This window comes from Salvelinus fontinalis, chromosome 9 (assembly GCF_029448725.1).
Source record: "Salvelinus fontinalis isolate EN_2023a chromosome 9, ASM2944872v1, whole genome shotgun sequence".
NCBI classification, from domain to species: Eukaryota; Metazoa; Chordata; class Actinopteri; order Salmoniformes; family Salmonidae; genus Salvelinus; species Salvelinus fontinalis.
In genome coordinates, this window is record NC_074673.1 from 37916322 (window position 1) to 37934497 (window position 18176).

At 41.6% G+C, this 18176-nt stretch overlaps 1 protein-coding gene across 1 annotated transcript in view; it reads right to left on the bottom strand.

The window, feature by feature from the left end:
- The window catches only part of LOC129862544 (NEDD4-binding protein 1-like), a 40485-nt gene extending 25783 nt beyond the window's left edge, over window positions 1-14702 (bottom strand). The window contains exons 1-2 of the mRNA XM_055934314.1: window positions 14166-14702; window positions 11280-12814 (exon numbers count right to left, since the gene is read on the bottom strand). Of these exons, the coding sequence (XP_055790289.1) occupies window positions 11280-12814; window positions 14166-14474 (1844 nt within the window). The 5' untranslated portion in view covers window positions 14475-14702. The remainder of the gene's footprint in view (window positions 1-11279; window positions 12815-14165) is intronic.
- Window positions 14703-18176: the final 3474 nt, after the last annotated feature.

Sequence of the window (18176 nt, forward strand, 5' to 3'; positions counted from 1 at the left end):
CAACTACAGTAGAGTAAAGAAAAGTAGAGTATAGTTCATTATAAACTGGGTGGTTTGAGCCCTGAATGCTGATTGGCTGACAGATGTGGTATATCAGACCTTATACCACAGGTATGACAAATAATACATTTTTACTGCTCTAATTATGTTGGTAATCATTAAGGCACCTCTCTGGGGTTTGTGATATATGGCCAATACACCACGGCTAAGTGCTGTTTCCAGGCACTTCGTGTTGCATTGTGCATAAGTACAGCCCTTAGCCGTGGTATATTGGCCATATACCACACCTCCTCAGGCCTTATTGCTTAATTATGGTGTGGAAGTCCCATTGTTAGAGTCTATCCTGCCCATGATATACTAAACATACACATTCATAAAAAGTGCCATCGTTTACGTTGTCACCTAGCAATGCACTACTACTTTTACAGATCCAATGTCTCATCTGCCCAGCCATGCAACTTATAAACTTGATCTACACTGTAATTATTCTAGACATTATCTTCGACATTTGCAACATCGTTGCAATATTGAAATTCGATCTTCACTGTGTCCCATAATAATAAACGTGTCGGGAGTCGAGACAGGCAGCTTTTTTTCTCAGCCAGTTGAAATCATGAAACAGCATAATTTTCTATGGATACATACAAATAAATGTCGATAGAAAACAGGAGAACCTAAACTAAATGCAGCTCGTTTGCCGTCTTTCCAGCTTCAAATCTGAAGTGATTGTGTTAGCTGTGTAGTTGGCTAGCTAGCAAGGGGATAGGACAGCGTTTCCTAAACTCGGTCCTCGGGATCCCAAGCGGTGCACGTTTTGGGTTTTGCCCTAGAACTATACAGCTGATTCAAATAATCAACTAATCGTCAAGCTGTGATAATTTGAATCAGCTGTCTAAAACCAAAACGTGCACCACTTGGGGTCCCGAGGACTGAGTTTGGGAAACGCTGGGCTCGGAACAAACAAAGAAGGAACTGCCAGATGTGTCATAATAGCTCGGAAGTAAAGGTGCATTGGGAGCCACATTTGAAATGAATACATTGAATACATGGAGCAGGGTGGGAGAAAAAAAATGATTGCATTAAAACACGATTTAAATGTTTTTTCAAAGGGCTGTGGTCACCATTAAATATATCTCATGCTAGTGGTATAGCTTTTTTATAGTTTTCACAAGTCCATTATTTTCCCATTTACGTCTTCTAGCAACCCTATATTCTTGGCAGCCCTGGTGTGAAGTGGAGGAATGGCAGAGTAGACCATCAATATGACCCTAAATATTTAGATGTGCAACTTGTAATTACAATTTAAGAGGACCAGTGCTTCTATAGCGAGAGAAAAATCTGTGCTGTTTGGGAGTGATTTGTACATGTACATTTCAGTGTTCCTCAAGGTTCCGTTTTAGGACCACTATTGTTTTCACTATATATTTTACCTCTTGGGGATGTCATTCGAAAACATAATGTTAACTTTCACTGCTATGCGGATGACACACAGCTGTACATTTCAATGAAACATGGTGAAGCCCCAAAATTGCCCTCGCTAGAAGCCTGTGTTTCAGACATAAGGAAGTGGATGGCTGAAAACGTTCTACTTTTAAACTCGGACAAAACAGAGATGCTTGTTCTAGGTCCCAAGAAACAAAGAGATCTTTGGTTAAATCTGACAATTAATCTTGATAGTTGTAATGTCGTCTCAAATAAAACTTTGAAGGACCTCGTCGTTACTCTTGACCCCGATCTCTCTTTTGACGAACATATCAAGACTGTTTCAAGGACAGCTTTTTTCCATCTACGTAACATTGCAGAAATCAGAAATGTTCTGTCCAAAAATGATGAAAAATTAATCCATGCTTTTGTCACTTCTAGGTTAGACTACTGCAATGCTCTACTTTCCGGCTACCCGGATAAAGCACTAAATAAACTTCAGTTAGTGCTAAATACGGCTGCTAGAATCCTGACTAGAACCAAGAAATTTGATCATATTACTCCAGTGCTAGCTTCCATACACTGGCTTCCTGTTAAGACAAGGGCTGATTTCAAAGTTTTACTGTTAACCTATAAAGCGTTACATGGGCTTGCTCCTACCTATCTTTCAGAGTTGGTCCTGCCGTACATACCTACACGTACGCTACGGTCACAAGATGCAGGCCTCCTAATTGTTCCTAGAATTTCTAAGCAAACAGCTGGAGGCAGGGCTTTCTCCTATAGATCTCCATTTTTATGGAATAGTCTGCCTACCCATGTGAGAGACGCAGACTCGGTCTCAACCTTTAAGTCTTTACTGAAGACTTATCTCTTCAGTAGGTCATATGATTGAGTGTAGTCTGGCCCAGGAGTGTGAAGGTGAACGGAAAGGCTCTGGAGCAACGAACCACCCTTGCTGTCTCTGCCTGGCCGGTTCCCCTCTCTCCACTGGGATTCTCTGCCTCTAACCCTATTACAGGGGCTGAGTCACTGGCTTACTGGTGCTCTTTCATGCCGTCCCTAGGAGGGGTGCGTCACTTGAGTGGGTTGAGTTACTGACGTGATCTTCCTGTCTGGGTTGGCGCCCCCCCTTGGTTTGTGCTGTGGTGGAGATCTTTGTGGGCTATACTCTGCCTTGTCTCAGGATGGTAAGTTGGTGGTTGAAGACATCCCTCTAGTGGTGTGGGGGCTGTGCTTTGGCAAAGTGGGTGGGGTTATATCCTTCCTGTTTGGCCCTGTCCGGGGGTATCATCGGATGGGGCCACAGTGTCTCCTGACCCCTCCTGTCTCAGCCTCCAGTATTTATGCTGCAATAGTTTATGTGTCGGGGGGCTAGGGTCAGTTGGTTATATCTGGAGTACTTCTCCTGTCTTATCCGGTGTCCTGTGTGAAGTTAAGTATGCTCTCTCTAATTCTCTCCTTCTCTCTCTCTCTCGGAGGACCTGAGCCCTAGGACCATGTGTCAGGACTACAGGGCATGATGACTCCTTGCTGTCCCCAGTCCACCTGGCCTTGCTGCTGTTCCAGTTTCAACTGTTTTGCCTGCGGCTATGGAACCCTGACCTGTCCAACGGACGTGCTACCTGTCCCAGACCTACTGTTTTCAACTCTCTAGAGACCGCAGGAGCGGTAGAGATACTCTTAATGATCGGCTATGAAAAGCCAACTGACATTTACTCCTGATTATTATTTGACCATGCTGGTCATTTATGAACATTTGAACATCTTGGCCATGTTCTGTTATAATCTCCACCCGGCACAGCCAGAAGAGGACTGGCCACCCCTCATAGCCTGGTTCCTCTCTAGGTTTCTTCCTAGGTTTTGGCCTTTCTAGGGAGTTTTTCCTAGCCACCGTGCTTCTACACCTGCATTGCTTGCTGTTTGGGGTTTTAGGCTGGGTTTCTGTACAGCACTTCAAGATATTAGCTGATGTACGAAGGGCTATATAAAATAAACTTGATTTGATGATGTTGTTAGACAACATTGTTATTTCCACTTCAGAGTGCACAAGTGATACATTGTATAATTTCACTTTACCTTGAAAACCAAAAGTTATTTCAAGTTATTTCAAGTTCTGAAGGTTTGCATAAAAGTGTATAGATTATTTCATATCACTGGAGTAGCCTATAGCCTACTATTTAATTTTTTTCATGGCATCTAAACTGATTGGATCCCCCTCACCTACTGAACAAAAGCAATATACAGTGCAAAGCCCGCCACATGATCTCCAGCCCAGAACACCCGCACCACCACTGCTTTGATCTCCCATCAGGTCAGAGAAATCAGACAATTACATTTCCTCCCAGGTGCTATCACTATAGAGCACAGGTGTCAAACTCATTCCACGGAGGGCCGAGTGTCTGCGGGTTTTCGTTCCTCCCTTGTACTTGATTGATGAATTAACATCACTAATTAGTTAGGAACTCCCCACACCTGGTTGTCTAGGGCTTTATTGAAAGGAAAAACCAAAAACCTGCAGACACAAGGCCCTCCGTGGAATGAGTTTGACACCCCTGCTATAGAGTAACACAGTATGTTATAGTGTTTTTTACTATAATACCCTAGCGGTCAAACAGGGAGATGTTTTTCCACAGGGGATTTTTTAAATAATGGTTGTCTTACTGGCGTGACGTTTTAATAACCTTGTAAATCTCTCTTGGACAAGCAGACTTTTTGGGGGGGGGGTAGCCCCTTTTCTCCCCTTATTTCGTGATATCCAATTGTGATCCAATCTCATCACTGCAACTCCCCAACGGGCTCGGGAGAGGCGAAGGTCGAGTCATGCGTCCTCCGAAACATGAGCCCCCCCTTACGCGCTTCTTAACACTCACCTTAACACCCACTTCTTAACACAACTGACAACCGATGTCAGCCTGCAGGTTCCCAGACCGCCACAAGGAGTCACTAGAGCGCGATGAGCCAAGTAAAGCCCCCCGGCCAAACCCTCTGCTAACCCGGACAACACTGGGCCAATTGTAGTGACACCTCAAGCACTGCGATGCCGTGCCTTAGACCACTGCGCCACTTAAGAGGCCTTGGACAAGGTGACTTATCAATATATTTGCCTGTACTTACCCCCCAAAATAAAATGCTAATTAGCTGATTGTCTACTTTAATTTCTAATTAGCATTTTCGAATCTGAGAATAAATAGAGCCCAATATATTAAAAGTCACCGTGTCCAAGATTTACACAGTTATCAAAACATCACACCAGGGCAAACCTAGACAAAACACAGCCCTTATTTTAAGTGTTTCTAAAATCCCCTATGGGAAAAATGTTATGGTGGCAAAAACGGTTGGAATCATTTCCCTGTTTGACCGCAAGGTTTTATGGGTATTATGACATGTCCACTGTGGGGCTTTATTATGAACATCTCCCCATATGGGCAGGTATGGGGTGGGGTCGGATGGGAGGGTATCTGCTGGGTTTTCTATATGTTTTGTTGAGGCTTATGTGATGTGTGAGAAGTGCTAAGATTTCCTCTTGTAGAACAAACGTGAATCTTTTAAAATGTTTTGACTTTCCATCATATGACCTTCATGATTCAAATGCATTGATATAGTTCCATTCAATAAATTAATCAGTTTATTGCTGGTATAATTGTCTCTGAGTGATAGCTCATAAAATGAAGAGAACTTGTACGATAAGATTGATTGGCTTTTTTCTCTCGTTGATACGTTTCACACCTTCCCAATCCAGCCCTAAATACACATTTGAGTTCTCTGTATGTTCCTGGGGTGGGGGGGGCCTCCATAGCAACTTTTTTTTGCCATAGGAACCTGCAACCAGCGCTTGGGTAGTTTTGCTTTACATGGCAGTCAATACGAATAGAATTAATAACTAGAGAACGCCTAAAATTGCACTTGACAACCAGTGTTAGGATTAGAGGTCGACCGATTAATCGGAATGGCCGATTAACCTGTCTGGGAACGGGGAACCCCTCGCCAACAGCCAATGAAATTGCAGGGTGCCAAATTCAATCAACAGAAATCTCATAATTCAAATTTCTCAAACATACAAGTATTAGACACCAATTTAAAGATAAACTTCTCGTTAATCCAACCACAGTGTCCGATTTCAAAAAGTCTTTTCGGCGAAAGCAGAACATATCATTATGTTAGGTCAGCAACTAGTCACAGAAAGCATACAGCCATTTTCCAACCAAAGAGAGGTGTCACAAAAAGCAGAAATAGAGATAAAATTAATCACTAACCTTTGATATTCTTCATCAGATGACACTCCCGAGACAACATGTTACACAATACATGTATGTTTTGTTCGATCAAGTTCATATTTATATCCAAAAACCTCAGTTTACATTTGGCTTTGCCTCCAAAACATCCCGTGAATTTGCACAGAGCCACATCAATTTACAGAAATACTCATAATAAACTTTGATAAAAGATACAAGTATTATGCAGAGAATTATAGATATACTTCTCCTTAAACCTCATTAGGATAGGCGGTGCTGTTGTCACTTTTTCTGGAAATCGTGTAATTTTTAAACGGCTTCCTACTCAATTCTTGCTCGTACAATATGCATATTATTATTATTATTGGATAGAAAACACTCTCTAGTTTCTATAGCCGTTGAAATTTTGTCTCTGAGTGGAACAGAACTCATTCTACAGCACTTTCCCTGACATGGAGTCAGATTTCAGACATCTTGGCCCCTGATCTGGAGTCAGTTTAAAGGTCCCTGTGAACGCTATGAGGATACAAACACTGCTTACGTCTTCCCCTGGATGTCATTACGTGATGACGCTTTGAATGGAGTCGATTGCGCAATCAGAGCCTCTATAAAACAGAACAACGTGTAGGTAGTGTCTCTTTTCCAGCTGCGCCTGATGCAAGGTGGACACGGACCTGCTCTTTTTCCAAGCTTTACTTTAGCCAGTAATATTTCTCTGGTCATGTTTTTACTCGTTATAGGTGTTAAAAACATCATAAGGTAGTTAATTTAAACCATTTTATAGCAATTTATATCCGTTTAGTGCGATTTTGACGCATTTCTTTCTGAGACACTTTGAACCTCTGGGCACGTTTCCAGTTCATGCCGAACGCAGTGGGCATTTCCACATGGCAAGAGGACAGCTTTCGACCAAAAGACGATTAGACCCAAGAAAGGATTCATTGCCCAAGATTCTGATGGAAGAACTGCTGTAAGAACAATTTATTATGATAAATCGTGTTTCTGTCGAAAAATGTTAATCGCTTATGCCGCCATTTTGTTAGATGTAGCTTCGCTTGGCGCAACCTGTATTGAAAAGTAAGGATAATTTAAAAAATGTAATTCCGCGATTGTATTAAGAATTAAATTGTCTATCAATCGCTGTCCACCCTATATTTTTTTGTCCAGTTTATGAGTATTTATGTATAAGACTAGATCACTGTCTAATATGGCGCATGACATTTTCTGACCAGCTGGGCTACTTTTGTCATTGTCTAACCATGATTTTGGTGGCTAAATATGCACATTTTCGAACAAACTCTATATGTATGTTGTAATATGATGTTACAGGAGTGTCATCTGAAGAATTCTGAGAAGGTTAGTGAAAAAATTAATATATTTTGGCGATGTTGACGTTATCGCTCTCTTTGGCTAGAATCAATGCTCTGGTAATGTTTGCACATGTGGTATGCTAATATAACGATTTATTGTGTTTTCGCTGTAAGACACTTAGAAAATCTGAAATATTGTCTGTATTCACAGGATCTGTGTCTTTCGATTAGTGTATGCTGTGTATTTTTACGAAATGTTTTATGATTAGTAATTAGGTAATACACGTTGCTCTATGTATTTATTCTAGTCGAGTTGTCATTGTGGGTGCAATTGTTAACTATGATTTCTACCTGAAATATGCACATTTTTCTAACAAAACCTATCCTATACCATAAATATGTTATCAGACTGTCATCTGATGAGGTTTTTTCTTGGTTAGTGGCTATCAATATCTTTATTTGGCCGAATTGGTGATAGCTAGTGGTGTTGGTGGACAAAGAAAAATGGTGTCTTTTGCTAAGGTGTTTAGCTAATAGATTTACATATTGTGTCTTCCCTGTAAAACATTTTAAAAATAGGACATGTTGGCTGGATTCACACGATCTGTATCTTTCATTAGCTGTGTTGGACTTGTTAATGTGTGAAAGTTAAATATTGAAAACATTTTTTTTTTTTGAATTCCGCGCTCTGCCTTTTCAGTGGAATGTGGGAGGAGTGGCGCTAGAGGAACCCCTGTCCTAGACAGGTTAATGCAACCGCTTTGTCAGATTTCAAAAAAGCTTTACGGAAAAAGCAACCCATGCAATAATCTGAGTACGGCGCTCAGAGACCAAAACAAGCCAAACATATACCCGCCATGTTGCGGAATCAACATAAGTCAGAAATAGCATTATAAATATTCACTTACCTTTGATGATCTTCATCAGAATGCACTCCCAGGAATCTCAGTTCCACAATAAATGTTTGATTTGTTCAATAACATCCATCATTTATGTCCAAATACCTCCTTTTTGTTTAGCCCAGTAATCCATTAGCACAGTAATCCAAATGCTCAATGCGTTAGTTCAGACGAAAAGTCAAAAAAGTCATATTACAGTTCGTAGAAACATGTCAAACGAAGTATAGAATCAATCTTTAGGATGTTTTTATCATAAATCTTCAATAATGTTCCAACCGGAGAATTCCTTTGTCTTCAGAAATGCAATGGAATTCAAGCTAACTCTCACGTGAACACGCATGGTCAGCTCATGGCCAGCTCATGGCACTCTGGGAGAGACCTTACTCAATCCCCTCTCATTCACCCCCACTTCACAGTAGAAGCATCAAACAAGGTTCTAAAGACTGTTGACATCTAGTGGAAGCCGTAGGAAGTGGAATTTGACCCCATAGACACTGCAAAGATAGGCAAAGAGTTGAAAAACTACAAACCTCAGATTTCCCTCTTCCTGGTTGGATTTTTCTCAGGTTTTTGCCTGCCATATGAGTTCTGTTATACTCACAGACATCATTCAAACAGGTTTAGAAACGTCAGAGTGTTTTCTATGCAAATCGACTAATACTATGCATATATTAGCAACTGGGACTGAGTAGCAGGCAGTTTACTCTGGGCACGCTTTTCATCAAAACGTGAAAATGCTGCCCCCTAGCCCAAACAGGTTAATTAGGGCCGATTTCAAGATTTCATAACAATCAGTAATCGGTATTTTTGGACACCGATTTAATATATATATATTTTTTTAACACCTTTATTTAACTAGGGAAGTCAGTTAAGAACACATTTTTATTTTCAATGACGGCCTAGGAACGGTGGGTTAACTGCCTTGTTCAGGGGCAGAACGACAGATTTTTACCTTCGTTTTTGCAATCTTCCGGTTACTAGTCCAACGCTCTAACCACCTGCCTTACATTGCACTCCACGAGGAGCCTGCATGGTAGGCTGATTACCTGTTACGCGAGGGCAGCAAGAAGCCAAGGTAAGTTGCTAGCTAGCATGAAACTTATCTTATAAAAAACAATAAATCTTAACATAATCACTAGTTACCCTCACATGGTTGATGATATTACTAGTTTATCTAGCGTGTCCTGCGTTGCATACAATCGATGCGCCTACTTCGACAAACGGTGATGATTTAACAAGCGCATTTGCGAAAAAACCACGGTCGTTGCACCAATGTACCTACCATAAAAATCAATGCCTTTCTTTAAAATCAATACACAAGTATATATATTTTTAAACCTGCATATTTAGTTAATATTGCCTGCTAACATGAACTTCTTATAATTAGGGAAATTGTGTCACCTCTCTTGCGTTCCGTGCAATCATTAAAGGTATATGCAGCAGTTTGGGCTGCCTGGCTCATTGCGAACTGTGTGAAGTCCATTTATTCCTAACAAAGGCTGTAATTAATTTGCCAGAATTGTACATAATTATGACATAACATTGAAGGTTGTACAATGTAACAGCAATATTTAGACTTAGGGATGCCATCCGTTAGATAAAATACGGAACGGTTCCGTATTTCACTGAAAGAATAAACGTTTTGTTTTCGAGATGATAGTTTCCGGATTAGACCATTTTAATGACCAAAGGCTCATATTTCTGTGTGTTATTATGTTATAATTAAGTCTATGATTTGATAGAGTAGTCTGACTGAGCGATGGTAGGCAGCAGCAGGCTCGTAAGCATTTATTCAAACAGCACTTTCGTGCGTTTGCCAGCAGCTATTGCGCTGTTTATGACTTCAAGCCTATCAACTCCCGAGATTAGGCTGGTGTAACCGATGTGAAATGGCTAGCTAATTAGCGGGGTGCGCGCTAATAGCGTTTCAAACGTCACTCGCTCTGAGACTTGGAGTAGTTGCTCCTCTTGCCGAGGCTTTTGTGGAGCGATGGGTAACGCTGCTTCGAGGTTGGCTGTTGTCGATGTGTTACTGGTTCGAGCCCAGGTAGGAGCGAGGAGAGGGACGGAAGCTATACTGTTACACTGGCAATACTAAAGTGCCTATAAGAACATCCAATAGTCAAAGGTATATGAAATACAAATCGTATAGAGAGAAATAGTCCTATAATTCCTATAATAACTACAACCTAAAACTTCTTACCTGGGAATATTGAAGACTCATGTTAAAAGGAACCACCAGCTTTCATATGTTCTCATGTTCTGAGCAAGGAACTTAAACGTTAGCTTTTTTACATGGCACATATTGCACTTTTACTTTCTTCTCCAACACTTTGTTTTTGTATTATTTAAACCAAATTGAACATGTTTCATTATTTATTTGAGGCTAAATTGATTTTATTGATTTATTATATTAAGTTAAAATAAGTGTTTGTTCAGTATTGTTGTAATTGTCATTATTAAAAATACATTAAAACATTTTTTTTTAAATCGTCTGATTAATCGGTATCGGCTTTTTTTTGGTCCTCCAATAATCGGTATTGGCGTTGAAAAATCATAATCGGTCGACCTCTAGTTAGGATATGGCCACGTCACAGCCATGATAAAAATGTCATAGCACATGGCCTCATGTATTATTGCTTAAGTACATTACAGCACAGTAAAATAATATCAGCGTATTGTTCAGTACAGTACAGTAGAGATCAGTCAGTAAAGAAAAGTAGAGTATAGTTCAGTACACAGTAAAGCACACTATAATTACTGTATTGTACTGTAATCTACATTATTGTACTATAATCCACTGTACTGTTCTGTACGGTACTCTACTGAGCTGTACTTTGATGTCCAAAGTTGTGAAACTTAGATGTCTTGATTTGTTCAGATTTGGTCTGGTCTGGACCAACCAAATTTGGTCTTATTTAGGGGCAGAGCTCATTAAATAAATGTGTTTTTGTAAAATGTTCAGTGTAAATTGTTCAAAGTAGTCATTGTGCAGAGAGTTGTATGGTTGGTTAAACTTTGAAACCAATGGTTTTTGTTTGGCATATATTTTAAGTGAAATATTTGAGTCTCAGCGCAATTCCGCTACCGTGGAATTGCCCATTACTATTACTTATTTCATAGTCAGAGAAAGGTTTTCCCATCTGGAAAGCCACTAAGACGCCCCCCACTGCAGCCATGTGCTAGGCCTATCTACTCATATATATACACACATACATTTACAGTGGGTTACTGGAAGAGCTCTCAGCTATGAGCATTTATAATGTTACCCATGAGAAAGTCCTGACTGAGGGTTACACTCTTGCTTTCACTCACACACCAAAGCTCACGTAGGCCTACACACAGGTGGTCCAGACAAAGTCTTATCTGATGATGACAAAATGTGTGTGGGTACAGTATGAGGGGGGATTACTCACGCCATGGCCACGTTGCTGCCGTCGATGATGATGTGGCGGAGGTCAGGGTGTCCAGGCTCATTCTGTAGGGTCAGGGTGTAGGGGGTTCTTAGGGACTCATGGAAGCGCGTCGTGGCAGTCAGGGGTGGTGGAGGGGGCTCTGTGCGGGGTGGAGGGACCCTGGCTGACAGGGTCTGGTAGGAGCAGCCTGGCCTTGTGCCTGCTGGCTGGGCTGGGCACTGTGGTGTGCTCCGCAGTGCCGTCACACTCTCCACATGTACCGGCCCCATCGGCCCCATGGTCTGAGCCCCTCCCCGGGAAAGGTAGTCCATCCTGGACCCCGATGGAGGATCCAGTTGCTCTGCCGTCCTGGCCTTAACGCCAGTCATAGTGTCGGAACTGTCCTCGTCATCCTCAATGGTGATGATATTGTAAGCAGCCCCCTGACCAGTGCTGCTCCTCTTTAGTGTCACTGTCTGCAGCATGCTGCTACACTGTCCCCTCTGGCCCACAGCATTGCTGCTGAGTGGCTTAATGTTCTCCTTGGACTTTACATCCAGGGCTCTGTTTGGCATTCTATCTGGCCCTCTGTCCTTATCCCTGGAGAAAGTAGCGGAGGAGGAAGATGAAGACTCAGGGTTGTGGGTTGAGGACGCCCCACCTCGCTGCCCCTCTGTTCTCTGGCTCTCCTCCACAATGCGCTCCAGCAGCAGGAAGGTGTCCTCTGTCTGGCCCGTCTCCCTCACCACCCTCTCCACCACCTCCTGCTGGTAGCCCATAGTCCTGAAGAAGTTCACCAGGCACCGCAGGTTGGTCTCTGGGGTCACAGCTTCCCGGTCCTCTGCACTATCAGTGGAGTCCAGCACCATAAGCCCCATGTTGGCCTTGGATGGATTCTTAGCTCGGCTGTCACTGGTTACAGTGTGGCACTCTTTCTCAATCGACTCACCCCTCCTCTCTAGGGAAAACTGCCTCTTGGTGTCCCTCAGCTCGCTCTCTGACGAACGCCGCTTGTGGGAGGGTCGGATGCCATTCAGCAACCCCACTTCGGCCCCGGCTGGAGCCCCAGCCGCCTTCTCCTCAAAGCTGGTGTCCACGATGCGGTTGGAGAGGTCAGTGACAGGGGTGCTGCTTTGGGAGCGATCCTGGTCCACGTCTATAACCCCACCAGGCTGAGTGGGGCTCTGGGCAAGACCTAGCAGCTCCTCCTTCAGGGCACTGGGTAGCAAGAGCAGCTCCATGGCGTACTTATCGTCCCGCTCCTCCACAAACGTCTTGAAGGTGCGTTTGACGGTCTGCTCCCTGTCTCCGGGCAGGCTCCGCTTCTCTTGGAAGAGAGCAACAAACTGCTGCACGCGGCTCTGTGCCATGACGACAGACTCAACGCAGCCCAGCAGGCGCAATCGTCCCGGCTCCAGCACCACAACCTCAGCGCTGGTGTCCCGCAGCAGCCGATCCAGGAACAAACCCCGGGCACCGGCAAAGATGCAGTGGATGTCCACAGGGTAGCGCTCCACCTGCTGCAGCTCTGGGTCACAGAGACCTTTCAGGTACTCCTGCAACAACATAGAGTCAACACCAGTTAGAGAAGTAGACATGCCAACAACAAAAAATGAGTTGTCCAACATCAACTTACACAGGTGTAGGCAACACACCTAGTTCATAAAGCACCATGGATGGGGATCTAGACTACATTAAATAATTTCACATGAGAAGGTCCATGTTCTAAGCTTTTGAAACTAATAGTAGTGCTTAGGAATACCCCCTCTCCGCCTGCCCAAGAAAACTTCACTCATCATCTTCAATAACAACTCTCAGTCAACTCTGTCATCATCACATTGACTGTAAATTGGTAAGATTGAAAAGTGGAAGATGGGAAGTTGTAAGAAATCAACTGAAACCCAATGAGGAAATCTCAACAGTTTCCTGAAATATTTGATGAATCAGCCTCAAGTTTGAGATGCCCTGGCTGTCACAATGCATACGTGTGTCTCCTCTCCATAGAGTGCACATGGTTTCCTGATGACTACGCACACCAAGCAGAAAAAATTACGGGGCAAGGCATAAATATGTTGGGGCTTCCGTTTTCTGTGTTCTCAATGGGGTGGAAGGGGATTCCAAGTTTACTGGTGTAACAGTTTAACTTTAGTCCATCCCCTCGCCCCGACCCGGGCGCGAACCAGGGACCCTCTGCACACATCAACAACAGTCACCCTCGAAACATCGTTACCCATCGCTCCACAAAAGCCGCAGCCCTTGCAGAGCAAGGGGAACCACTACTTCAAGGTCTCAAAGCGAGTGACGTCACCGATTGAAACGCTATTAGCGCGCACCACCGCTAACTAGCTAGCCATTTCACATCGGTGGCACCAATAGTAATATAATATTACCCAATCCGGTGACCTGTACATTGAACTTCATCTGCCCACTTCACAATGTTGGCAAAGGGAAACTCAAGATACGGAAGTGTAAAATATGTTATGACTGCTGTTTTTAGAGTAGTAGAATGAACGGGAAATCAGTGCTGAACTTGAAAGCAAAAGTGTCATTGACACCCATCATGTAGTCGGGATCTTATGTAATGATGTTGTAAACCTGGCACCTAGATGGACTAGTTTTATAATCTTTACTAATATAATCTGTACAGTTAGCTAGAAAGCAGATTACACAAAGCCTTATATTATATGAAAGTCAAACAACTTTCATATCAGCATTTTTACATTGGTCATATCATACCTATTCCAATCAGGTACCTCTTATTTTATTACCAACACATAACATTTAAGGATGGACCTTTGCTCTACCAATGAAAGGTCTTTGCTATTGAACTGCATAACTGACAAAAATAAATAAAATACTTGAAGAATGGGCCTCAAAGTCATTTCATTAATCACAGTCAATGTTTACCTTTGCCTTCGACACGTCGTCTCTCTTTCCCTTGAGTTTAAGCCATATCTGCCTTGATGCTGTACTACTGTGGGCTCCAGTGTGGTCCAAAAGGCCGATAATTGTGAAAGCTACCTGGAAAACCTGTTCTACTTTGCGTTTAGCGCAATTCAGTTCTTCTTGCTTGTTTTCAAGGACCGCAAATTCGTCCACTGTCAGGACCTCTTGCTGTTGTTTGCTCGCTACTGGTGATAGCCTGTTTCCGGGCGGTTCCGAACAGGTTACCTCGGTGACTCGCTTCATACCAAGGAGAGGCCGCGTTGTTGACATTCTGTTTATGAATATCTGTCCCTATTGACAACGGAGAGTTTTAATATTTTAACCATTCGGTGTCATGTCGATCTTTACCCTCCTTCATGGTTTCCTGTGATCTATATTCTTCTTCCCCGCGGTGATATATTACCTAGAGTAATCCTATTTTAAAATAACTTTTTACACGACAATCCCAACGCATCCGGAAAGTCCCAGTGATGATGTCATCAAAAGAAGACAATGTGTACTACGGAACGTACGGAAATGAAGATGGCGGAGGCGGATGTTTTGTTTGAAACTGATGGCGCATCGAGTGGAGTAGACTGTTAAGAGTGAAAAGGAATGGACTGCAGTGGCGAACAACAGGGGAAATAAGAGAAGTGGTTGTGGAATATGTAAAGCCTTGCTCTGACTTATTTTTTAGTTGGAGTGAGGGTGGCGTTATCTGGATAAGGTTGCGTCAGTGAGGATAACAAGAAGTGGATTTATTTAGTTTTTTTTGTATCCGAGGAGCAGAAGGAGCGAGCCCTTGATCATGACTCAGTTCCAATACACATAACATTCATTGGAATGAAGGCATCTTCTGTACTGGGGAGTTTTGCTAAGAGCCCCGGACGCTTAGTCTGAACAAACATTAATCGCTTGCGGTATAAGGAGCTGATTTTCTGTCATATCAGCGACAAATAATAATTCAAAAATGTTGAATTGAAACACATCTTTTTATAGTGTAACGACCCTGGGTTTATAAGCGCGGAAATCGACTCTGCCGCTTGAGCATGCTTTTGCGGCACAGTCGATAGCGCGCCGGACTTTGGGCTAGAAGGTCGAGGGTTCGAGACCCGCTCCCTGCCTGTTTCATTACACTGGTGTCAACACGCCATATATCGACGTTACAGCCCTTTTGCAGAAGACCGGCTGAAGACAAATCACATTTCATTGGTTCGTACAATAATTTTGCAGATGTTATTATGGGCAGAGCCGAAATGCTTATGTTCCTAACTCAACAGAGCAATACAAAACAATACATGCAAATCCCCCAAATAAAAAGAAAGGAATTAAGAAATATTAGAATGAGCAATGTCAGAAATGGAATATAGATATACACTACATGACCAAAGGTATGTGCATTAATATGGAGTAGGTCCCCCACTTTGCTGCTATAACAGCCTCCACTCTTCTGGGAAGAGTTTTCACTAGATGTTGGAACATTGTTGCAGGGATTTGCTTCCATTCAGCCACAAGTGCATTAATCAATCAGAATTTGGGTTTAATACTTTTTATGGAAAAGTTTGATCTTACTGATATATGGAGAGAGATGTTTCCGGCCGACAGATCATTCACTTGGAGTAACAAAACAGGTTCCAGACAATCCAGAATATATTTTTGGCTTATATCCAAATGTATTGATAGTGAGTGTGCTACTACAAATATTTGTACTACTCCCCTCACAGACCATAGGGCCATTTACATTGATATCAAAATATTTAGCCCTGATACTAACCTTGGTAGAGCATCCTACTGGAAGCTAAATAGCTCATTATTAAATAATGATATAGTTAAGTTTGAGGTTAAAGATCTGCTTTCACACTTTTGGGAAAGGGCTTGTGAAGAAAAATCTTATTGCAAGAACTGGGAGGTCTTTAAATTTGAGGTGTCCAAATACCTTAGAAAATATGGTAGTAATCTTGCTAAGACCAGAAGAGCTGAGGAGGAAAAGGTGATCATTAAGATAACTTCCCTTTCTCAGAGGTTCCCAGCCGGCCTCTCTGGGGAGGAGAAGATGGAACTAATTGAGTTACAAAATAAACTGGATAATATATATAGATGAAAAGCAGAAGGAGCCTTTATTAGATCTAGGAAAAAATGGATTGAGGAGGGAGAACAGAATTCATCCTATTTCTTTAGACTTGATAAATTTCACTCTAAAAATAACACTATCCATAAATTAAACATTGCTGGTGTTATTACAGATGACCAAAAATGAATCGCTAAATACTGTAGCAATTTTTACAGAAAATTGTATAGCCCTACGTACTGTCAGTAATCCACAGATATGTTTTTTTAACTCACTGAATAATGTTCACTCTATCAGTGATATAGAATCTAAACAGTGTGATGAACCCATCAAAGTTGAAGAGATTATAGAGTCTATCAAACATCTAAAGAACAATAAATCACCAGGTGTTGATGGAATTACAATAGAATTTGACAAATCATTTTCTGAACGAGTAGCTCCCTTCCTATTTGAAGTCTTTTTTAGAGATAATAACAACAATGTTCTCTCTCCTACAATGAGTCAGGGGTAAATAACACTGATACCCAAGCCTAAAACAAAAGTGCTGCTCATCAATAACTGGCATCCAATTTGTCTTCTTAAGAATGACTATAAGATATTAGCCTTACTACTTGCAAAAATAATTAAAGAAGTCCTGGATGCAATCATTGATGAAACACAGTCTGGCTTTATGAGGAACAGACATATTTCTAACAATGTCAGACTAGTATTAGACATACTTGACTACTCAGACCTAATAACCGAGGATAGCTTCATATTATTTTTAGATTTTTATAAAGCATTTGACACAGTAGAGCATCAGTTCCTCTTCCACTCCCTTGAGAGACGTGGCTTTGGGGATTTTTTCTGTAAGGCTATTAAGACTCTCTATACAAATGGTAACAGCTTTATCAAATTGAAATATGGCACCTCACCTAGATTTGAGCTAAGAGAGGAATTAGGCAAGGTTGTCCTATCTCTCCGTACCTGTTTTTATTAATCACCCAACTTCTTACAAATTATTTAAATAATAGTCCTGTACAAGTTATTTCCATAGCTGGTAAAGAAAGTATTATAAGCCAGCTGGCTGAAGATACTACACTTTTTCTGAAAGATGCTAACCACATTCCCATATCGATCAATGTGATACAATCCTTTTCCAAAGCGTCTGGTCTATATCTTAACATTATTAAATGTGAACTCATGGCTGTCAAAGATTGTGTGACACCTTCCTATTATGGTATTCCAGTAAAAGAAGAACTTGCATATTTAGGCATAACCATTACAAAGGATCAGAAGTCTAGATTCTTACAAAGTTTTAACTCTCTTATTAAAAAAAAAACAGAAGAAGTTAAATCAATGGCTACAAAGGGACTTATCTTTAAAAGGTAGAGTCCTAATAACCAAGGCCGAAGGTATCTCTAGACTAAGATATGGCGCTCTATCTTTATATCTTGACTGTAAAATAAGCAAGGAGATAGACCAGATGCTTTTCAACTTTCTGCGGAGAAACCGTACCCATTACATTAGGAAAACTGTTGTAATGAACACTTATGAGAATGGTGGGCTGAATTTTCTGGACTTTACTACCTTAAATAATACTTTTAAGATCAATTGGATAAATCAATTTCTAAGAAGACCCACTTCTATGTGTAATTTTATTCCTCATCATGTCTTCTCTACTTTTGGTTGCCTTAACTTCATGTTGGTTTGCAATTATAATATTGACAAAGTTTGAGTGAAACTTTCTGCTTTTCATCTGCAAGTTTTCTTGTCATGGTCCTTAATTTATAAGCATCATTTTTCTCCACACAGATATTATATATGGAATTATCAGGATATATTGTATAAAAATACTTATTTGTTTTTAGAATATTGGTATATCTGAAATAATATCCTATTGGTGAGCCAACTGGTAAATGCAGAGGGTCTTTTACTCAGTTATA